Here is a 24,258-nt window from a genome sequence, read left to right on the forward strand (position 1 = left end):
GTGTGCAACAGGAAAAAATTGTTGCTTTGCGTTTCTGCCTGTGTGAGTGAAAAGCATCACTTACCCTTCCCTGTTTGCCTGAGCTACCAAGTGTGCTGCAGAAGACCTTCCTTACATCACTTATTCTCAGTTCCTGCAGCCTGACATGCTTGCAACAAACCCCTGAAGTCTTACAGCCAGTTCTTGCAAGGACACTTCATGACAGCCATGCAAATCATCAACAGTCCATCAGCAAAGCCCTTCAGGTACAACAATAAGGCTCTAGAAGGACCTCAGTCACCTTCTTCACTTCTTTTGGATATAGTTTTTCTGTTGTGCCTTCTTTCCAGTTTTGTCTAGAAAACCCCAGGAACTAGTCATGTTCCTGCAAAGCAAAACAAAGCAGAAAGCTAATGTTTTCATAAGCTGTGTGAATTTTCACTGATAAAAATTTGAATTCTTTCCAGCTCATATTGAGGGCACAAGAAAACAGGCAGCAGGCACTACTAGTTTACCTAATAATGAGTTGGTTTTTTCTTCTTTATAAAGGTAGCATATCCTTGAATATTTGTTAGCTATATATTTGGTTTGTAAACTAGATATACAATTCACTGGAAATTAACATGCTATAACCATTAAAACCCCCAAAATTGTTATCATGAGGAATCATACAAGAGTTCAAATGGTTTGAAATATTGAAAACATCTTTTAATTGTAGAATTCTATACAAACTTGGGTAGATACAGAAGGGGTCACGACAAAATGTGTTCTTATTGCCTGAAATCTTTTCACAGAAATAGAAACATTGGTGGCAAGCTTACTGACATTCAACACGATGAGATATCTTCAAGCCTGCAAAGTGAATAGACACAACAACACTCCTAAGTAGTTTGTATGTGTTTGACTGTTCTTGAAGTCCTACTACTTATATACCGACCTCAAAATACAAAGAGCCAAGATTAAAGTTTGTTAATGCACATCACAAAAAAATTAAAAGAGTAAAATTAAGCACAAAAAATAGGTAAACAAGGTGTGAACCCAAATATACACTCTTTTTTTTTTCCTTTTACATAGGGCTCTGACTTATTCCAAGAATTTTTTCTTGCCTAGCTGTGTTTTAAGTGAGGCACACATTTTGTTTGCAGCACGGGACATCAATATCTGATGGATCTACAGGAACAAATGGTAACAAACAAAAGGGAAAGAAACGCAATCACAAGTGGACCGCAAACTCCATGCCAGGGTTCTCGCAGCCCTAAGCAAAGCTATACATTAAAATATGCTACAACCATTGTTCTCAAGAAGTACTTGGCACTTTTCCTCTGGTAATGTAACTTTCATTTAAAAAAATAAAAGAAAATAAAAAAGCAAATTACATCTCTGCGCCTATATCATAAGGCAAAACTATAAATGCAACAACGAGGACAAGTTACCAAAAAAGGCCCAAGCCAAACACAACCTCCACCCTCAGGCCATCACTCCAGAGCTCCAAATGCTTGGCGCAATCATATCACCCTTCTTCTTCATCACTGTCTTTCATAGTAATGCCCTGAAGTCCTCCCGCATCCGTGACTGAGACTGTGGCCTCCTCTACGGTCAGACGGCTGTGAACAGTGTCGTAGGTCTTACTGTTCAGCGTTCCCTCCAGGACGCCTTGCAACCTGAAGTCTCGGTAGGTTTTCTGCAGCAAACATAAAACATCCTGAATTGGATGCTAGCGAGCCTGAGCGGTTTTCCACAACACACTGGCCATTTCTAGCGTGATGCTGCAATGGCTTCATGCCTCCTGTACTCAGGCACCTATCACCTAGAGTTCGCTACACATCTGACAGTCTTAGTTTCCTAAGGCTGAAACAGATTTCTGTGCGCTCTAGAGAGTCCATAAGCCACACTTGGATGGTCATTTCTTTAAGAGACTATCTTTAGAACTACATTTCTGTCACTGTATGCTGGTTTCTCAGCAACTTCCATTTGTCTCGTTTATTTAACAAGAAACCAACAAAGAATTTTCCTAACTGCATATTGACATGTGGATTTGCCTACAGGTAGTCCTATCATTTCACAGAACATGTAAATGCCCGACTCTTTCACCACAACATGATTTTATTTGCATTTATCTTTACATTCATATGCCAAATGTGGAAAATTAAAGCAATTTTTAGAAGATTATCCATGTTCTATAGTGCAAATGTTTCTCAGGTGACTACTTCAATCAGTTAATTTACATTCTGTCATCAACATTTTGACTCAAATCCACACATGTCCTTTTTTCCCCACTTGAGAAAATTTTGTTTCCCTGATATCCTGCCTTCCTGTGAACCAGCAGATAGTAGGGCATTTTTTCCTTTAACTTGCTATTACGTAAGAATTCCAACTGAAATTATTTTATCCCTTGATATTATGTTCAAGTGAACATACGGAAACCCATCTCTCTTAATTTTACTCTGTAACATATTTGAAATAACCTCTCCTGAAGTTAGCCTAAAAAGCTTAAGAAGGACAACTTGATCTAGTTAGTTTCTAATCTTGTGTATGCTGTTACTATGAGTTCCCAATGCCTATGGAAGAGACTTCTGTGGAAAAGAAAACGGAAAATAATTAAGGGTTGTCAGGCTGATTCCTTTTCCAGAAGAGACTGTGCACAGTCCTTAGAGCGAGAAAAGAGAGCTGATCTTGTTTCACTCAACAGTTCAGAAAAGTGCAAAAGACACCTCTCAAAATGGGTAACATGCATCTGTGAGAATTTTCTCTGCTACTATCTATGATGATTATTTAAACCTTGCCTGAATCGTTGCAACACAGATTTATTTGACTTTCATAGGTCAACTTCAGAATCAATGGATACAGCTTGTGTTTTGCTCCCACACTCCTGTGAGTATCCTGCCCGGTCTTTTTCAAGTGTCACCATTACATTCCCCTTTTACAACACTGTGCATTCAATTTCCTTTTGTGCTGTTAACAGGTCCTACAGCAATTTCTTTCCATTTTACATAGCAATCCTCCCCTTCTCAGACCAGCACTCTAGGGTTCAGTCATTGCTCTTCTCTTGACATATTTTTGCAGGATAATAATGTTCACTTACAATCTTAATTTTTCATTTCTCCCCAATTTTCCTCTTGGTCCTTGACTCTTCTTTAGCCACATCCTTATGTATGTGTCTCAGACATCTAATGGTATCTTTATGCCATCCTTCAGTCTTGGCTTTAACAGGAACAAACAGTATTTTGCTGTTCTGGTTATTCTTAAGAATGCTACAACCTTTGCTGCATTCAGAGATGAAATAATCCATATCTTACCCATCCCATGTCCCTTAAAAATGATCTCTTCATTTTTTCTTTTTGTAGTATTTCTAAGAGAGGGGCAATACAGGCTCCAAGTTTTTCTAAAAGCAAACAGAAAAATGCCTTCTCCATTCACTCCAGAGTCTGGAGGAATTATGCCTCTCTCCAGCTGGGCTGTGGCAGTGAATGTTTCTTATGCTACTCTCCTTGAACCATTTCCCAGCAGCCTACTGTACTGCGTTCCTGTTTTTATCAGTTCTGCCTTCTTCACCTACCAAAACACAGGTGGACAAGGTTTTATGTCTTTCAATATATTAATCAGAACCTCTCTGACTGACATAAATTTCTTCAGCCTTGAAAGTGCCATGGAATAACACACTTGGAATTTGTGTGCAAAGCAGATCAGGTGTATGGGCACGGAAAGCCTACTGCCCTAACCAGTGTATTTCATTGCCACGGGGATCCTGCTTCTCCTGAACAAGTCTAACCAGCGTGTCAGGCTGCAGAGGGGTAGCTGTTTGACAGTGCTGATAAGCTTCAGTTTTGCAAAAGCCTCTTGTAATCTCATGGGTGATATTTAACTGTTATATTTTAGCCTGCCCATTCTTAGATCTAAGTGGTCACAAGTTTTAGATCCTGTAACACTCTTTTGGTTTTGGTTTCCCCCTCCTCCTCTCCCCCCTCTTTTCTCCCAGAGGATGATAACTCTTCACTTAGGAAGAGCTTTAAACCTTTCACAAGAGCCAGTCATTTCAACCACAAACAGCAAACTGCTTCTGCCATTTTGGCACATAATATAATGAAGAGCTAAATCCTCTTCCCAGAGAAATCAGTTAAGGTCAGAAATAGCAAAGCTAAGCTTGTGTGTTTCAGGGAACCATGGTGCCACGATTATTATGAGTGTTTTCTTGCTTCTCTCACTCTGTTCTTTCCCTCTTAGCTAGTGAATCCTGAAAGCTGTAGCTGCAGACCTGGTGTCCATGTGTGAAAATCCATCTGACTTTGCAGTCTTGCATGAATTTAATGAGAAAATATTTGTAAGAAATCATGGTCATCATTGACAACAGGTGCTTCTTATTCCACATTTATATAGATAACAAGAATGTTCAGAGTTAAATGACAGAACTGAAAGGGGAAAAAAAGTGAAATGTTTTTCTGTCTCTTGCTTAAGGGTATTAGCTAAGATCTGAAAGGGATTTAGGAGGAAACTTTCTTTTATGGCAGATTAACCTGTAATTGCCTGTTGCAAGGTACTTCACACTTTGCCCAGAAGCATTTGACACTGGGCAGTGTAAATGACTGAGGACTGGACTGGAGGCATTGCTATTTCTCTTGATACTTCTCCCAGAGCATGAAACCTAAGAAAATGTTATCTAATACATTGAATACTTTTATCCAGTTGAACCTAGTAATCACATGTGCATGAAGACGTAGCTCTCTTTAGGAAAGTGGAAAAAATGGAAAAGGAACACTATTGAGATTATCAAGTTAAAAGTAAAAATGAGTAGTATGACGAAACGTAATGTATTAGAAACTTTATACAGCATTGCTGTATGGCTAGTAGTAATCCGTCAGTGTTCCTTGAAACAATTTTAATTGTTACTGAGTCTAGAATGGATGACAATTACTAATGCACATATCATTAACATTAGAGGATTTAGTGAATAGTTTTTCTTCTGAAATTTGCTCTGATTTTCAGAAAAATCCAACATCCTAACCTAAAGCTATCTAAGTTTGTAACTTCAGTCCACCTTTTTTATCCTTTTAACTTTTAGTCTCATATGTACTTGGCCATGTTAATAATTTATCATTTTTCTCTCTTTACAATGCAGTATAACACAAACACATTTTATTTACCTTAACTATCTTGATGAGAGTCTTCAGCTGGTAGACGTGAAGCTGAAGGTCTAATCTATCAGCCAACCACATGCAAATGACTTTCATGGACCCACTATACCATTGCTGAAAAGAAGGATAAAAAAAACCCCAAACAATCCACTAAACAATCCTGCAGTATTCATTTAACAGATTTGGTAATGAGAGGTAATGAAACACTTTGAAATGATCACAGATCAGCACTTGAAGTCAACAATGATATAATTTCCTGTTAAGAGAATTGCATGTCAGCAGGAAATCAAATAACTTGACCTAGACTGTTCTTTACATGAATTAACAACTGCCATTTTATCTTTCAGTTACAACATTTTCAAGCAAAACAGTGTTATGCACTTTGCTATCTGTCAGTAAGAATGGATATTAAATACACAATTACATGAGAGAACTAACAGCTAAAACAGCAAGGGAAAAATCAGGCAGCATATCTTCAGAGAGAATTGGCAATGCCTAGGTTTTTCAAGCCAAACAGGAAAAATCATCAAAAGTAAACTATGGAATCCGTCTTGCTTTTTTTCCCCCTTCATATTAAGTCACTTCTTTATTAAGTAAAAACATTCAGAAATCCATGGAAACTGTATTTAAAGACCACTCCACCTGTCACAAAGTAAGCACATTAAGGTTTTAGTTTACGTTAATTGCTAATTATAATTACAGCCTACCTTATTTCCTTCTTGTGTCTTAGGCACGGGTATGTTTTCACTCAAAGCTTCACAAGTGGATAGGGTAAGAATAAGCTCTCTGCTGTTAGTGTCTATGTTACCATAAAAAAACGCTCAGATCCAAATAGCTACTATAATAATTCTTGCACATTAAGTGGATTAAGAGATTTTACTAAAGAGATGTAGCTCTTTTGTAGCTCTTTCCCTCCTGTAAAATACCAACCAGAGATCATTCAGCCAAAACATAAAAAGGAAGGGACTTTATTCTTATTTTTTTTAATAAGAGTGAGAGATTAAAAGACTTTGTGTCATAGCTCTGTTTCTAGTCTCTTTCCCCACAGGGAAGAGGCTTGAATTCTTTTCTAATGTAATTTCCCGCGTCTTTACAAAATACACAGATATGCAGAGAGAGGAAGCACTGTGCTTGTGTTAAAATGAAGCGTGTTAGGGAAGGCATACATCATGAAGCAATTCAAAGGAAGGATCTAATATATGTTTCATCTCCACCTTAACAAATGAAAACAAACAAAACAAGAAATTGAAAAAGATGAAGTTAAATTATGTAACAAAAGACATAAATAGAATACCTTCATCAGAATGTGAGCTCTCTGGCAAAAGCTTTAAAGACATACAGTAAATACACATATATAGGAAACAGTCTCATCTTACTGTAACTGCCAGTTTCAAGATAAGCCTGAAAGGAGACTTTCATATAATAACAGCTTCCAGTTATCCTTTAATATATTTAAATGCATTTCAATTAAAAGCATTGGAAAGAAATCACATTTTTAAAGCATTTCTCTTATTAATATACAACCCACAAAACATGCTGATAAGTTTGTTTTGTTAAAAAAACAAAGAAAGAAGTGGGACCGATTTGGTATCCGTAAAATACTGGAGTTTTATCACCAAATTACATTCTTATACTATTTTTCTTATTTCACCCCAAACATGCATGTTAGTTCTGATTTCCTTTCAAAGTACCTGTAAAAATATTTCTGATGTGATGGACTTGCTACTATGTGGCAGCTGTAAACTGCAGGACAGGTGGTGTCCAGAAAATAAAATACAGACGTCCAGAAAAATAAAATACAGTCGTGCTTATTCAACTGGGGGACTCTTATTGATCTAATAAGCATAAAAATCATATGCCAAGCACACTACCCAGAATTTCTATTGTTATGTGCAATAAGATGAGCCCAATTATTATATTATCACCCAAACTCCACAGCTGTTAATCCTTACCACATTCACGGCACACAGAATGATTTTAGCAGCAGTTTTCTCACACCCCACTAACGCATACGTGGTGTATTTGGTTTCTATCAAGTGGAAAGCGGAAAGGACTCAAACTTGCTCACATGAACAAGCTACAGACTGGGCCAAAAATTCTATGTTTGTTTCCCTCTTTTAACCCCATTCAAGAGTGCCAGATTACTGAGAACAGACCTAGTCCCATTTCTTTTATTTTTTTGGCAAGATGTGTTTCAAACCCCAGCCAGATAACTTAAGTAGGGCAGATGCAGTAAAAAGTAGACTCTCCGTATATATCTGTGATATGCTTACATGCACTGAAAACAAAGGTAAGAAATTTGAGGGAATTCATTTTGATCCTCAAATCTGTGAATGAAAAAACAATACAGTGTTTTCCTGGCTAGCTCTGAGTTGTTAAAACCTGCAGTAGAAATGTTTCATTTGCTGGCTGTGAAATGATACTATGGTACTTGCTCCTCTGTCAACATACCTTGTTCAGAAAAAAAGATATGACTGCTCCTGAACATTAGAAAAATATATATTCTTATTTAGAATCTCCACGGTGTATTTGACAAAAACTACATCCCAGTATATTTTTAGAGTCTTTCTAGAGGGACTTGTGGGTAGGATTCCTGTTCACTATTGGCCTTAGAGCCATTAGTTTTGAGCACTTAGTATAGGCTGAAGCTGCATAAGCATCACTATACTGGATTTCCTGAGAAGGAAAGTAAGTATTTCCCTAACGCTTCATTTGGAGCCTGTTAAAATGCACAGTGCTGCAAATGCCTCTCAGAGGTGGAATCCAAGGCCACATATTTTGACAACTGTGAGCATGCTATAGAGGCAGAGATGCATCTACTGCGACTCAAAAGCTTCATCAATGATACAACGGTCTTGAGATGGCCCAGTTTTGAAGTAATAATATCGTAATAATAATTAACAAAAATCCTTCTGATTTGTTTTAACAAAAAGCCATTTCCCCCCTAGTAACAATACCACCTAAAAGACAATGTGACTCTTGCAGATGTCAATTAGGCAGTGTTACTGTCATGTTCTCTGCTGTTGTCTAAGGGAGAATAATGCAGTAAGTGTATGTTACCTATTTTTTTTCACATCAGCACATAACCGCAGCCAACCATTTTAACAAAAATATGTTTGCCTCCTTGTTTCCCCCTCTCTTCTTATTCATAGCTCATCCAGCTCCTGTAAGGGCATGCATTACTCACTTCATTTTCCTGAGATACCTCTTTTAAAGCAAAAAATAAGAGGAAAGGAAAGGCTAGGCTTGACTCTGTGAGACCCCTGTATTTATTCACACTTATTGTGCATGACTGTAGACTGGTAAATCATATTAGCAGCCCGTCTCCCCATCAAGCTGCTACTTGCTTTCCAGCCCTGGGAAGGTTCAACAAATCAACAGGAGCACGGAAAACAGAACATCAGTCTAATCTAGTGTTTAAGGTGAAGTTTTCAAACCCAATCTAAGAAGATCTTTAGAGCAAGCAACAAGCTGAAGGGCTCAGAAGGTGGTATTGACAATGAAAGAGTGTTGAAATATTGAGAAGTGCAGCACTTGTGCATTTTTAATAACAAGAGGGTCAACAAGGACACAGCTCCCTCAGTGCCAATAGTTGCCACACCAGGGCAATAAACGCTCTCAGTTCATCAGATTTCTTAAACAGTTCATCAGCTTTCTTAAACACCCTAAACCCCCTCAGCAGACCTTTAGTCTTAAATTAACAAACCAAAGCAATGAAAGAGGGTGCAGCGTGAATGGCCAGCATTGATCCCCAACGGGGCTCGGCGCGGCTACAGGCACTGAAAAACTCGCACCATTGTCGGGAGGAATTGACAAACCTCCTGGCCTAAATAGTCCAGCTGAGGCGGGCTGGAGGCACACAGCTGTAAAGGGCTCCCCTTGCCCCGCTCCCAGCACTCACAATGCGCCAGGCATGAGCTCTTTGTCAGGTCCAGACTCTGCAATTTTCTAACAAGGATTAAAGTTGTTTCTCGGGAGGGCCAGTGAAAAGCAATTTAGCAACATACCGTGCTTTCTTCAGGCAACCAAAAGAGAAGTAGTTAAGGAATTTCATTATTCTGTTGACTGGTGGAAATGCAAAACAAATATATTAAATATTCACCATCTTTCTGGGTGCCTGAGCTGCAGGGTTCGCCGAACAGTTCAATTAAATATAACACTTATGGGCTGAAAGCATGCACTTCACATTTATTTTTGAAGTTTCATAAAAAGGTGCAGCTGTTTGCCACCTGGAAGGAGGCTCAATACATACTAACACACAATGCTTTAGTCCTTCTAGGGCTGGTATCCCTAACGCCTGAGACACAGGACCCTGCCGAGTTTCTGTATCTAGCCTGCTCTTGATAAATGGGCACTGTCAAAATGCTTTTTCCACTGAATATGGCTTGGAGAGCAGCTTTTCTAGGAGCAGCATTTTATCTTCCTATGGAAACCTTTATCACACTATTGATCAGGAATTGGGTCACTCAGATGGCAATGGGATGTTTGTACTTCCTCCAGCTCTACATTTCCTATCATGAAAAACAACTAAAAGGATTTGTCTCACTGAAGAGATTGTACATGAAAGGTAGCACAAGCCCAAATGCATAAGAAATACCATGAGCATGTTAAATATGAAGTGCCCAAATGCCTAATTTTTATTAAAAGGCAATGATGTGATACCAGTACGTGCCAAGGAACTTCTAAAACATTTTAAAAAGTGCTAATTTAAAAAGTGCTAAATGATGGAGGAATAAGCAGGTTATTAATTAAAAATGCAAAGAGCAAAAGTTAGGGAAAAAAAAGTTCCTGATTTCAGTTCAGTTTCTTTCTGTCTTTGTAGAATGTGAATAATTGCACTGACCTCTTTTGTTGAATTTTCATGATAATAACAGAACCAAGTAGTATTTGTAGTGTCTTTGAAAATAGCCTGAGGTTTAGAAGTCGCAGCTGTATTTTCAAGTTTAGGTGTAGACATTGTCCATCAAAATGTAGATTTTTTACCTGAGTAGAAAAGAGTTCACAGCCTCTTCTGAAGGCTGGAAAGCCTTGGTAACTCTTAAAAAAATCCCAAACAACTGGGGAAGGAATTCTCAACCTGTGGCCACCCTGATACATCAAGAAGTCATCTGCACCTTGCAAATCAACACTGCAACACCAAACTAAGATATCAGGTCAGAAGAAGTAATTAACATTGGAAATCCATTCTTTTTTTCAGAAATGAAAAATATTTTGCTGCAGACTAAAAGCAGCAAGTTTGCAAAAGATGTTTATGCTTTTCTGTCAGGTTTTTGATTAAGAAAACCTGAGAAACCTTTGGAGGTTGAGGAAACTTTAGGCAGACATAGACAAAAAAAAAAATAAATCCATGTATCAGCATCTAGAAATTTTTGTGTGCTCTCTTCCTACCTTGTCAGTTCTGGTTCCTGATGCAGGTGATTTATGAACCAGTGAACTTATCTATTTCTTCTGCTGGAGGGAGACCAGACCTTGTTGACTAAATGACGTGGTGCCCTCCTGTCACTCCTGCTGTATCTTCACTCCCTTGGGAGGAACAAATAATCTCTCCAGTGACTCTTTTCTAGATTGCACTCTTCATAGATTTGGACTAGTCTGTAAGGCACTTTCAGTTGCATTTCCAGTGAGAGTAACTGTGTCAATCACCAGGAAAATGAAGGAACAGAAGCTGGGGTAACCTCAGAGAAGAGAAAACTGTCATGAAAGAACTTTCTGATCTCATTAACAGCTCCATATAGCTTCATGGTGACAGCCACTGCACCTCTGTCGCAGGCTGTCCAACCCCACAAGAGTGTGGTTTCTCATTATACATAACCTTGTAGTGCCACAACATAAAATGTTAGGCTAGGTTTGACTCTGAGCACTCAAGTTTGCAGTCACATCCCTGAATATTCTCACCAAAATCCCAAATTCTGCTTTTGCAGGATGCCCATGCAAAACTGGTATTTGTGCGTGTGAATGTTGTTGTTCTGAGCCAACAGAGAATTTTATGTTACTGAGATGTGCGCCTACATTAGAGACACTAAAAGTGTCCTCCTCCACCCTACCACTGTCTTATGCTTCCAATGCTCAGCACCACTCATCAAGGTACTTTCCTGGAAAAGGCGAAGGCTTTCATCCAGCTTCTGTGTTTTACTTCCTTCTCTAGGTCTGAAATGCTAAGCCAAGTCTGGAACTTTGGCTTGGGAATGTGCAGAAATATTCAGTGCCTACATTACAGCTCCATAATTACTACTCCACATAACTACTATCTGCATCAACACTTTGCTTTCCTTGGGATAAAGGGATCAGGACCAAGATTTCTTCATCTTGGTAATTTCAAACTACACAACCTGCTTAGGTACAAATTGCATCTTCTTTTGTTTTTTGTTTTTTGTTTTTTTTCCTGGTGTGTGTGTGTGTGTGAATGTAGCACATTTATTAAGTTACCTCTTGTACTCTTACTTGGCCAGGGAAGAAATGTTTTCTTCCTTTCAGGAAGATTCTTCGTTCTGCAGCTTTAGTGCCATTACTCCAATGAATTTCTCAAGGAACTCAAAAATTCATTTTATTTGTCTTTAAAATGGTTAACTAATGAAGGAAACAGTCTCTAATCAGTCTCTTCCTGCCTGTTTGAATGAAGTATTCCCACTGCTACTCATAAAGCAATTGGGAGAAAATGGAAAGGAGATCAACAGAAACAGGTACCCAAAGATCCTGTTCACCGGGATAAGATATTTTGGTGATACAAAGAAAGAAATTAAGCAAGCTAGTGTTCAGAAATAGTAACAAGAAGAAAAGAGAGAAGGGGACTCACTGGAAAGCATAATAAACATCTTTGAAAGTTCCAGGCAAAGCTGACATTGTTCTGAAGTAACAAATCACACATAATGTATGAAAAGCTTTTCTGTCAGGTTTTTGATTAAGAAAATCTGAGAAACCTTTGGAGACTGAGGAAACTTTAGGCAGACATAGACAAAAAAAAAAATAAATCCATATATCAGCATCTAGAAATGTTGTTTGTACTCCCTTCCCACCTTGTCAGTTCTGATTCCTTTTCTCTTAGGAGAAAAGGATTTTTTTTGGTTTTTTTTTTTTCTGTTTTAGCCTTATCATAGTATTCCCCAGTTGGAAAAGACCTTAAGATCATCAAGTCCAACAATAACCTACCATCTCCCCACACACAACTGTTGGAACCTAAGCACCTCATTCAGACATTTTTTCAACACCTCCAGGAATGGTGACTCTACCACTTCCCTGGGCCGCCTGTTCCAGTGCTTGATGACCCTTTCTGTGAGGAAATGTTTCCTAATTAGAAGCCAGCTAGTTGCTATGGAACTGATGCCAATTCACAAATAAATACATGCTTTTAATGTAAAATAAACAGTACTCATCTCTTCCTGCATCGTGTATTGATTGCTAAACAGCAGTTTACAATGTTTATGCTACTTTTTAATGTTTGTGACCTTCATTTTTTTTCTGGCATCTTCACATATGGTAGATGTGCTTGGGAACTGGAAGCTTGCAAACCCAGACATGCACAACTTCCTTCAGTACCTGGACATACATAATGTTGTTGTTCTGATTTTAAACACTGGGTATCAAAATAATGTTTGTGACTGCAAGGGACTAGCAACACAAATAGTTTCCCTACCCCACACTGGATATGCAGTGCATCTGTGGACAGTACTTCCATAGGTTATTCTTGGTGCTAAAACTCTCTCAAGCAAACACTGTCAATCTTGCTTCACTGTGTGTTCTGCTGCAATTTGGGTATTTCTGCAAACATCCTCCAAGGCACAGAATGGTGAACATCACTTGAGTGACCTTGAAATGAAAGCCAGCTTGGAGTCTCAAAATAAACAAATGAACATAGCGTAAAATGACCAAGTTGTCACTCACTGTGATGCTATCTTCTTGCTATCAGGCTCCAGGTTTACAAACCCTATGAACACACTTTAGCTGCACAAATGCTGAGTAGAATACCTAGGTGCACCCATAACATTAGTAAGGTGAAGGGTTCAGGTTTAATCTGCCTTTAAGGAATGTAACTGAGATACCTATCTCTGCTTTTGCCCAGTCATCCAGGACTCCAGGAGGAGTCCCTGGTGTGAGGCACTAGAAAAAGTATCACAGGAAGAGACCCCCTGTGAGGTGCATCTCTCTGTTAAGGGGATCATACTCTTAAACTCTGTGTCATGTACCTAAAGTGAGGAGGACCAGCGCCTGTGTTGTGGTTCTAACACTCATGTTAGTAGTTCTTGTCTTAGAGTCGTCCATTTAGACTCCCTGCTCCATGCAGAATGAAGCATGTATTTGAGAGTATTTAAAACATCCTGGCTTCCTCTGGGTGTATATTTATGGGCACCTCATTTCTTTTGCCCTCAGAAATCTTGACTCATCATGCGTTTACTCGATGACAGGGCTGGATGCAGCTGTGAAGTTGATAGGGAGTCGTGCAGTGGTGGAGCCACTCCTCTCCTACACTGCATCGATTGGGCACCACACTGAGCAGCGCTACTGTGGAGCAGAGGTCCAGCCTCTTGCCTCCCTCTTGTTTCTCTCCTCCACTCATTTCTTTGGAGAAAGTAGCCTTGGATTAGGCAGGTGCCTGGTTTGCTCTTTTCCACCTCTGATCCAACTGCCCATGTGCACTCTTTCAGCTATGCAGATTTTCAGATTTTACAGATGTGCAGCTCTCCTTCCTTCCTTCCTTCCTTCCTTCCTTCCTTCCTTCCTTCCTTCCTTCCTTCCTTCCTTCCTTCCTTCCTTCCTTCCTTCCTTCCTTCCTTCCTTCCTTCCTTCCTTCCTTCCTTCCTTCCTTCCTTCCTTCCTTCCTTCCTTCCTTCCTTCCTTCCTTCCTTCCTTCCTTCCTTCCTTCCTTCCTTCCTTCCTTCCTTCCTTCCTTCCTTCCTTCCTTCCTTCCTTCCTTCCTTCCAGATGATTTTTCTATTATTTTTTTTCTACTGTTTTTCTTGTACATTGTAAACCCTTTTAGTGCAGCATAATACAAAGGATAATCTGTACAGTGTAAATTAGGAAAATAGAGGATGAAACATTTGAAAATGGTTTAAAGGAAATAATCTCTATATAGGTCAACACTTCTGCACATTGAAATGAGCACTAAAGTGAGATTCATTTCCCTGCAATAAACGGGTTAAGAAGCTCTTTCCACTGATGAACCACTGACTCTGTCAGAGCACTCTGCAGTATCCTCACCTGGTACTATTCTGACACAACATAGCAATTTCTTTTTGTTACTCCACCCTCATTATAGTAAAAAATAGATTATTCTTATGCTTTCTGGCACTATTTTTGTTGTAATATGATCAACAATTTGGTTGTGTGTCTGTTTGTGAACACCTAGGCAGAGTTTTGCTTGATTTTCCTTTTAAAACTAAGCTCAACCCAAACAAAATACAAGTATAAATATCAAATCCACAAGCAAGATTTGAGAAGCCACAAGGTTCTCCTGCTGTTTATATGTGTGTGAATTACAGTACATCAAGAAATCAATATTCCCTAGATGGTGCTTGTGCCTGGCACTTCATGGTGAACAAACATTAGGTAAGACAATATAAATGGTACAATCCTTATTGATTTCTTTTGACTGTGTAGAATGTGAAAGCTGCAGCCACAGTTAACACTTACTGACAGACTCATCTAAAGTTTCAGTGCTATTTTATATTTTTATAGTTGTCCACGCTCAATTGATTCCATTAGGTTGCTAGACACATTTCAAGCCATCCAGATAAGAAAAAAATAGAAATGCAGTGCCTGGAATGAGATGCTGCTACTTTGTGCCTAGCAGGATAAAAAGGTTAAAGGACTAAATTGTGCCTAGATGTTGGAAGGAGTTCTCTTTTATTTGATAGAATTGTTATTGTTTTTTGTGAATGGATACTGTGAGTGATGGATAGATGCATTGAACTAAGTTAAATAAATGACCCAACAATATAGACCAGAAATGTCTATGGGGAAACTGAACTGCACTGGAGTCTCCCCAGGTTAACAGCCCCTCCCCAAACAAACAAGCAAAACCCTCTCATAGTTTTATCCCTGACTGATAAAATTCCCTCAGAAAAAAACAACACAAAAATCAGACGGGCTGAATCAGGAGGATTCAAATCCTGAAGATTTTTTTCTTTCCATTTTTGACTCATGATACACATTTAAAATTAACTTTTAATATCAGTTTATATATTATTTTTCCCCCCTTTTCCTCAAAAAAAGTGAGCATCTCACACAAGTCAGGGAAGCCAGGGGGTAGGACAGTGTAGGAAATTCTGAATATAAGGACATGAAATCCAGTGCCCTGGAAAAGAATTCTCTATTTCCTTTTTATGCTCACAGAGTTCTTCTAGCAAGATATCAGAATACTCATTTCATCGTTCCTTAGTCTCCTGCTGGGAAGATTTAAATAATATGATTGAATTAGTGTGAAAAAGGCATCATGGATACTAAATATGGACTGGACTATGGGATACATAATGTCTTGAGAAAACCCTTTTAATAACTTTTTTTGGTTGTTTGGTACCCAACAAGATGGAAACTCAAGACATTAGAAATGGCACAAAAATGAAGACGTGGGAAAATATGACAGATCAAAAGTGTATCAAACCCGATCAGTGTGTTGTGGCTTCCTCTAGAGAAAACACTCTCAGCTACAGGGTAAAACAGCTTACAAAGTGCTGAATATTCTAATCCTGAAACAGCAAACTCTGAAGCACATACTTTGCTTTAAGTGTGTTGTGGTCTTACTGATTTCAACAGATTTGCTGGACTCACAGCGGCATTATCAGCACCTTCCAGGACTGGCACTCCTTTTCTCAGCATATTCCAGGACACAAACAAACAAACAAATCAGAGAACACTCATACATTATAGGAAATTAGATGGATGGAGGGTACTTTTTTTTTTTTCCTTTAGCTTTCAAAAGAACTGTCATCATTTCATAGAGATTTCTTTTTCCCAAAACCAAAGTGAAACTACTTGAAAGCACCAGGAATAATTTATTGAACTATGAACAAACTTTGAAGGGTAAATTTGCAAGCTGTTGCTTCCATCTTGCAGAATTGTCACACGCTTCAGCATGTGAATATAATTCACATTTTTAGCCCATATTTGGACTGCCCGCAGTTTTCTCTGATATTCTCTCTTTTACCAGAAAGACATGACAAGCTGTTTTAAAATTTCAAGAATGTTTTTAGATCAAGAGAAAATTGCAGAGTGGTTTTTCAAGAGCTTTCTATTTGCCCTATAAAATATTAGACATAATTAAAGATGAGTTAAGACTTTGGTGAAAGTCTAAAGAGCATCGGCAAATCTGAGCAGTGCTCAGCTTTTCAATTGCTTTTCTACTTCTCAGTTCTTTTAAATGGTTTTCTATGGCAGGAACATTTTTCTTAATTAGTCACAGCTAATTAGTGTTCTGGCATAGACAAGTAATCAGAAATGTCAGAGCTGCAAGGCTACATCTCCCTAATCCTTTGATAATAATTTAGCCTCCTGGGAGGGCCTCAAGCTGCGGTAAGTAGTGGCTGACAATAAGGCAAAATTAGGTGGGCAGCAGACCATTAGGATAGGAAAATAAAAAGCACTACCAAATCCTGCTGAGCACCATCAGGCAACTAACTACACTGCCAGATGAGGTGCCTGTTTAAGCCTGTGTTGTTAATTAGCTGATTCTACCAGACCTGCCACATATGTCCAGGTGCATCATGCAAAGATGTGTGTTTCTGGGTTTGCGCCAAAGGACAATTTTGCACTGTGATCAAATTTCAAGAATCTGAGAGAGAAGCCCACATATTTCTTGAAGATTATTCTGAGTTATCAAAGAAATAAGAAGATCAACAAGCTACAATCCATTTTTGTTGAGTCTCTTTTAAGTAATTAGGCATGGTCCTCTCATGTTTCGCAGAGGTTAATACAAACACAGCTTTTGCTTCAAATGTGGCCTTTAACGAGTCTTACCTAGCCCCAACTTGCTGAGGTTGCCTTGGCATATAGTCTAGATCAAAAAGTAGACCTTTTGTCAAATCACACATTTGCAAATAATTACATAATGAAAGTGGAGATTGCTTATTAAAATGAACGTGACAGGAAGCAATTTGAGAATGAGAGAAAAAAAAAAATCACAACTGAAGTTTCTTGAAAAACATGGTTGAATACTCAGTCCTACAGTAACTGTGCTTTTGAGGTAGACATGGGCAGCAGGAAGAGTTGGGGACAGCAGAAAGAGTTGGGACTCTTAGCTGTGTAACAGCAGGTGAACATTAAGTCACGTGCCAAAGAGAAGCATTTGCACATTTTTAACACGTTTTGTGCAAAAGGTCAGAAAACTTCTAGAAACTATGCAATTGAATAAAGCATTTGCTGACATGGTACTTGCAGATATCATGGCAAACAGAAATGGATCAGATGAGTACTTTATATGTCTGTTTAGGTGAGTACTTTATACGTCTATTTAGGCATAGAATAAAGTATAACCTCAAGTACATCATCAAACTTAAATCGTCCATCACTGCTACTAATGGAAAAGGAAAATCCTGGTTGTGTTATGGGAATGTTAGTAGCATTTAATTCACGTTCCAGATAAACTACAAGCATTTCTTTTTGCAGAAAAAAGAATATTACATTGCAGCTGAACTTTTGAAAATACAAACCCAAAAGCAGCTACATAAATCAGCAGTGCTTAAGCTTTTCTAGGACTCATAAAGGCATTCAATCTTTCTGCACTCCAAAGAAAGTTGTATGAGTTCCCTGCCATTAACATCTCTTATACTGCTTCTTGAATTGTTACCCTGTATAGCCTGCACAAGACCACAACCCTGAAGACATTCCCCTACATGAGCAGTCCCTGTGAAGCCAACAGGACTACTCAGACACATCACACCAATTTAAGTCCCAGAAAGAATGGGCAATCACAACACCCAGAAAAGATGGGCAATCAGGACCATCAACATCTGCTGACAGGTGGCGTCTTGCACCAGATAAAATAGGACCTGTTTGCCAAGACTGAGCTTTCCAGCATGTACACTCTGACTGTTGTGTGTAGTGCATGGGCCTCCTAGAATAGAAGCCTAAAAATAATTGTAAAACCTTTAAGATTTATCAACAGCTAAACACTAATGTGTTAAAAGTGCTCTCTTAAACCATTCTTTGTTTCTCAAAGAAGCAATCAATTATTACATAAAGACTTCATGGCATATATAGTCTTAATAAAATAGGAACCATACCTGTTTACACTACAAATTTTTCACAACAGACCCAACACAAGCAAAACCTTTAGGACAATGCTTTTAATGGCGAATAAACCAAGAAGGATTTTTTTTCAGGGAAAATGTTTGCAATGAAAATGCTCTGTGTGCAGAGAAGAATATCCACGCTTCGCGCGCAATTAACAGGTACAAGAATGTGAGAATCTACCTGAGCGGAACCTAGGAACTACAGATAGTAAGTATTGCATTGATGTTTTAAACACTGTTTTGTGCAAAACAACTTTGTTTTTTTTTTCCTTCTTTTTTTTTTTTTCTCCTCAAGCTGGCTTGTTACCAGAATCCAGCTTTGTTTTAAAGGAATGAACTTTCCATTTCTAAATCTAACTAATTTAAAAAATGCTCAGGAGTTCAGTCCCCATCTTAAAAATTCAGACTGAAACACCAATAGTCCAGTCAGTGATGATAACCTGACAGAGCACTGCATTTATTAATCTTATTGGTAAAACTGCCATTGATTTAGAGCCAGATCCCAGGGGAATTTCATAGCTGGATATTCTTTACAACCGTAATTTTGCCATCAGATACACAGCACTGTTCTTTGACAGCTGCACAAATGGTCTTATATCATCCATCAAGAAGATTATAAACAAGAGAGGCCTTAATAATAATTACTAACATTTTAGATTTATTCTAGTTTTACAGCATCACAGAATCACCAAGGTTGGGAGAGACCTCAAAGATCATCAAGTCCAACCTGTCACCACAGACCTCATGACTAGACCATGGCACCAAGTGCCACATCCAATCTCCTCTTGAACACCTCCAGGGACAGTGACTCCACCACCTCCCCAGGCAGCCCATTCCAGTGGCCAATCACTCTTTCTGTGAAAAACTTTCTCCTCACCTCAAGCCTAAAATTCCCCTGGTGCAGCTTGAGACTGTGTCCTCTCATTCTGGTGCTGGTTGCTTGAGAGAAGAGACCAATTCCCTCCTGGTTACAACCTCTCTTCAGGTAGTAGACAGCAATGAGGTCTCCCCTGAGCCTCCTCTTCTCCAGGCTAAACAATCCCAGATGCCTCTGCCTCTCCTTGTAGGGCTTGTGCTTGAGGCCCTCATTGCCCTTCTCTGGACACATTCAAGTGTCTCGATGTCCTTCTTAAACTGAGGGGCCCAGAACTGGAAACAAGACTCAAGGTGTGGCCTAACCAGTGCTGAGTACAGGGGCACAATGACTTCTCTGCTCCTGTTGACCACACTATTCTTGATGCAGGCCAGGATGCCATTGGCCTTCTTGGCCACCTGGGCACACTGCTGGCTCATGTTCAGCTGGCTGTCAATCAGTATCCCCAGGTCCCTTTCTGTTTGGCAGCTCTCCAGCCACTCTGACCCCAGCCTGTAGCTCTGCATGGGGTTGTTGTGAATTATATTTTACATAATTCTAGTCTAAATATTAATTTTCCTATTCACCAACTTCTCCTTTTTCAGCCTTTTCTGAAAATAAGTCTTCTTCAAATACTGGTTACGAAAAAACTTTGTTTCTAAAATGTTGTACTAAACATTTTTTTAAAAGCTGAGTTCTTGGATTAAGTGATTAAAACTTACAAAAGTTTCTGAGGGTGATGCTTTTAATCATAACTGAACATTGTAATCACCAAACAAACACTGCAGTGCCTGTTTTCATGGTTTAGTTGTTACGCACTGAATCTACCTGAGTCTCTGAAGCATTAATGGTGGAAAAGTTTGCTTTATTTGAATTTATTAGAGAAACTAGTCCCAGTGTAACTTCATTATCCTAGTTTACTTGAGTGGATTATGGGATTGGAAGGCATCACATGGGTAATTCAATGAACTAAGCCTTCCAGAATTAAAACTGTGGAGCAGACATTTAACCCAGAGCTACTGCAGACAATTCATATGTACAACATATTACAAAACCTTTCTAATACTCTTTAAGTACCAGGGCGTTAGAAACAAAAAAGCAAACACCTATCCCCACCCCCAGCTACAAGCTGCTACAGCATGACAGTAGGAGATAAATGACCCAAGTTTCTGTAAAAGAATGGAACTCAATAGTAAAATTCCCAGCTGATCTTAGGAAGAAGACCATATTTCAGACCTCAAAGGGAGACAAAAAGTTTGAAGTGTTTCTGACAAACTGGTCAAGCAAAAACTTTGTGACTACAAATCTTGATTAATTCTGAGAGCAGGAAGACAGCACACTGGCCTAGGAGAGATCAGTACTACCAAGAGTGCCAGGCCATGTTGTCCTGCATGCTGCCTATACTCCTGCTGGAAGAGATATGAATGAAATGCACCTAGAAGTTAAGTTTTTCAGAGGAAAGGAAGGGAAAAAGTAATCACCTCAGTTCTGCTGCATGATCAACAGAGGTACTGAGGCATAGGATTTAAATACTTTTGAAACAGTGCAGTAAACCCCATCAACTTCTTTCAAAGCCCCCTGAAGATTTTAGCCTCTCTCATATGTAAGGATTCATACAACAAGTTTAAATCAAATTCTCTGATTTTCACATTATGTGTAGTGTGTCAGTGCTTTTCCAGGCTTATCAAGCACTAGTGGAAAACAATGCACAATTTTATCTTTTCCATAGTTTGCCACTAGGTAAAATAGAAAACTTCTGACATTTATACTTGGATTAACACAACTCTTAAATTATCTTCCTTGCTATTGTACATTACTTCATATGACAGATATGCCATTCTCTTGGCTACTGTAATAGCTGTTAGTATACAGCAACCCTGAACCAAGTCAATGAAATTCATGCATAGTTTGTAATCATAAATTTCTAGGAATAGAATAGAATAGAATAGAATAGAATAGAATAGAATAGAGTAGAATAGAATAGACCAGACCAGACCAGACCAGGTTGGAAGAGACCTTCAAGATCATTGTGTCCAACCTATCACCCAACACCACCTAACAAACTAAACCATGCAACTAAGCACCCTGTCAAGTCTCCTCCTGAACACCTCCAGAGATGGTGACTCCACCACCTCCCTGGGTAGCCCATTCCAATGGGCAATCACTCTCTCTGTGTAGAATTTCTTCCTAACCTCCAGCCTAAACCTCCCCTGGTGCAGCTTGAGACTGTGTCTCCATTGATCTTGTCTATATTCATAACCATAACTAATAATAATAACTGTAAATATACATAAAATATATAAATAATAACTATAACGAATATATTTATAACCAACACCTCTAGCACAGAGAATAGTCTGGATTTTATTTATTCTAAGTTTTGGACTAGATGTATCCCTGGTTGAAGCACAGACATGCACTTTCCCTATTTTGCCTGGCTGATGCATTTTTAAGCAGAAACCAACTGCAGCCAGTCGAATGGCTTGAAGTATATTTACCCAGAAATGGGAATATATTTTATTCTTTCTATTGAAATGTAGCTTAATAGATTAAATACAGATTAATAGATTTGAATTTATAAACAATACTTAGGTATTGTTATACCAGGGATTTGAAAAACACTTCTAAAACTGATGTTCAAAATCTTGCCCAACCATACTGCTGTAAATCTGAATTAATCTTACAAAAAGTGAGTCATCACAGTGAGATGTCTTTGTCTTAAATTTCTGCATGCTACACACCTTACACATTTGTTAATGCATTTATGTGAATCTGTCCAGTAGGTTCTATCTCCTTGTGTGGAAATGTAACACCATTGTACATGTATTAAGAAAAACAGCAACAAAAAAGATACAAATAGATATCTGATACACAGAATACTTACTATGTATATCATTTTTTTCTTTTCTCACAGCTACAAGCATTGACCCTGACAGCACACAATACATACTACTGAGTAAAAGGAGATAGAATGGTTTTGTATCTCAAAGGCAGGCGACATTGTCATGACTTGTGTCTATACGGGAAATTTTTCATTGTGCTCAAAAGCTGGATTGTTGAAATGAAACTTGGACCCGTGCTAACCAAATTGTTCTGAGGCCTTGTCCCTAGCATAGTGCTAGTTGGCCTAACTCAAAATCACCCCCAGTAACCATGCTGATGACTTAGTGATATGGATGGTCACTTGCTAGCTCTCAGGCTTATGTCCAGGCCTTGGCCAATTTACTGCTATGGACATAGCCTAAGTCTTGTTCCAACCCCACTCATCAACAAAGTCCAACAAAGTCAATGGAGTCTCTCTAGTGAGAGATAGCCTTGGCTTTAGGCACATAATCTTATTAACATTCAGAAAATTACAACATAAGCAAAAATAACCCAAAAGAAAAACAAAAAACAGAAACTTGAGAACGAAACATATGCTTGCAGATTCAGTGCAAAAGCAAACTGAAGCAGAAGTTGCTAATATGGTTTTAGTACTTTGTGAAGGTGCCAGCTGGATGGATGATAATTTTTCTACCCCTGCAGGGCATCAAAGCTTTTATAAAATCATTCTTTTCACACATATTAGCACTTAGCTTATTAAAACAGATGATACTTTTCTTTTTTTTTTCTTTTCTTCTCTTTTTTTTTGCAAAGCTGCCTGGGAGTGTCTGGAAATACAGAATCTGAGAGATAAGTCTCATTTTGACCACCCAGTCTAACAAACAACAAACACTGACATGACATACCATGGCTGAGAGTCTATGTTATGGGACCTTCTGTGACTGCCACAACTGTAGTGTCACAGTAAAGGCTGTGAATTGCTGTTATGAAAACATTTGCTGTAACTTGCATAATTAAATGAAACTGGGAGATGACACACAAATAAATGTATTTCAAAGTCTGTATTATGTCCCAGAATTCATTTTGTAATAAATTGAAAGGCAAAGTGCAAAAGATGACTTCTTTTCTTGTTCAAATTCTTACATACCTGTGACATCATTGTCATGTAAATCCACCCAAGTTTGTAATAAAACAACTTTTGTTTTAGACACAGATACGTAGCATTTGAATTTATACAGAAGGTACAATTTCATCTTCCTACAGATTCTCCTTCAGACAACTAAGAAAGGTGCATACCAAACATAAATTAGGAGTCAGAACTTGAACGAGCAGAAATATGCCCAAGAGAGTTGCTAATGGCAATTCTTCATACAATGAAACAGAGAGACAATTTCTGATAAAAAATAGGAGGAACAGGCATGAAGGGATAAGTTGAGAGAGGCTGTGGAAGCCAGTATTGAAGCTGAGGGAAATCATTGCAGAGGTACAGCCTGGCTAGCAGGTGTGTGAGCCTTGGGGATGGGGACAAGGATTACTCTGAATTTGCAGAGGAGGGATTAGAATATTGTACATGAGTTTGAGAATGCAACAAATGTTTAGGCAACTTTAAGAAATTACAAATCTTAAACTAAAAGTCACTCCATGAAAGTACCAGTCAAACTCATAGCCATACCTTGCTTAATGAGCCTCTTTCTCTATAGAAGCATGCTTAGGGAAATTAGGTCTGCAATGAAGTCCACAAACTGCAGCAATCCAATTTTTTTTCCATTAACACATTCAAAATCAAAAGATGGAATAAAACTAGACTACCTGCAGAGAAAATATTACTATTTCAAATAGTAATGTTCTACCAATTTTGTTTATGTCTTCTAGCATTTGAAAAGTTTCATCCAATACTATTTAAGGAAAGGCCATCCTTGGCAGCTGAAGATAAAACATGAAAGTAATCATCAGGCAAGAAGACCTTAATGGCTTGTTGAATATCACCAAAAGCATGTTATCCCCTCTGACACAGTAGTGCTACTGGCAAGCTTTGCAGTGGTAGTTACTTACATCAAATAACTTCTCTATGTACATTTCCTCATTGACCTTTTCTCGAAGTATATCCTGGTTTTGTCGAACAAACATAATGTAAGTGTCTGCTAGATCCATCCCTGGTTTCTGTGGAGACATAGAGCAAGGGGAGAAAGCAGTGGGAAGGGAGAGAGACAGATCACTAAACAACTGAGACTTTTAAGAAGTTATACTTAGG

The 24,258-nt window shown here is 38.6% G+C and overlaps 1 protein-coding gene across 11 annotated transcripts in view; it reads right to left on the minus strand.

Annotated features, from left to right (window-relative positions):
- Positions 1-647: 647 nt before the first annotated feature.
- CADPS2 (calcium dependent secretion activator 2) overlaps positions 648-24,258 on the minus strand; it is a 368,843-nt gene continuing 345,232 nt past the window's right edge. For 10 of the 11 annotated variants that reach the window (XM_068165334.1, XM_068165325.1, XM_068165316.1 and 7 more), the window contains 3 exons: positions 24,060-24,167; positions 5,118-5,222; positions 649-1,660 (listed from right to left, as the gene is read on the minus strand). In XM_068165334.1, coding sequence (XP_068021435.1) covers positions 1,490-1,660; positions 5,118-5,222; positions 24,060-24,167 — 384 coding nt within the window. In that variant the 3' untranslated portion in view covers positions 649-1,489. Of the gene's footprint in view, positions 1,661-5,117; positions 5,223-24,059; positions 24,168-24,258 lie in introns of all 11 variants that reach the window. The other variant, XM_068165287.1, reaches the window with a different exon arrangement.

This window comes from Melanerpes formicivorus, unplaced genomic scaffold, assembly GCF_026170545.1.
Source record: "Melanerpes formicivorus ecotype bairdi unplaced genomic scaffold, bMelFor1.0.p_v2 SCAF_3, whole genome shotgun sequence".
Classification (NCBI taxonomy): domain Eukaryota; kingdom Metazoa; phylum Chordata; class Aves; order Piciformes; family Picidae; genus Melanerpes; species Melanerpes formicivorus.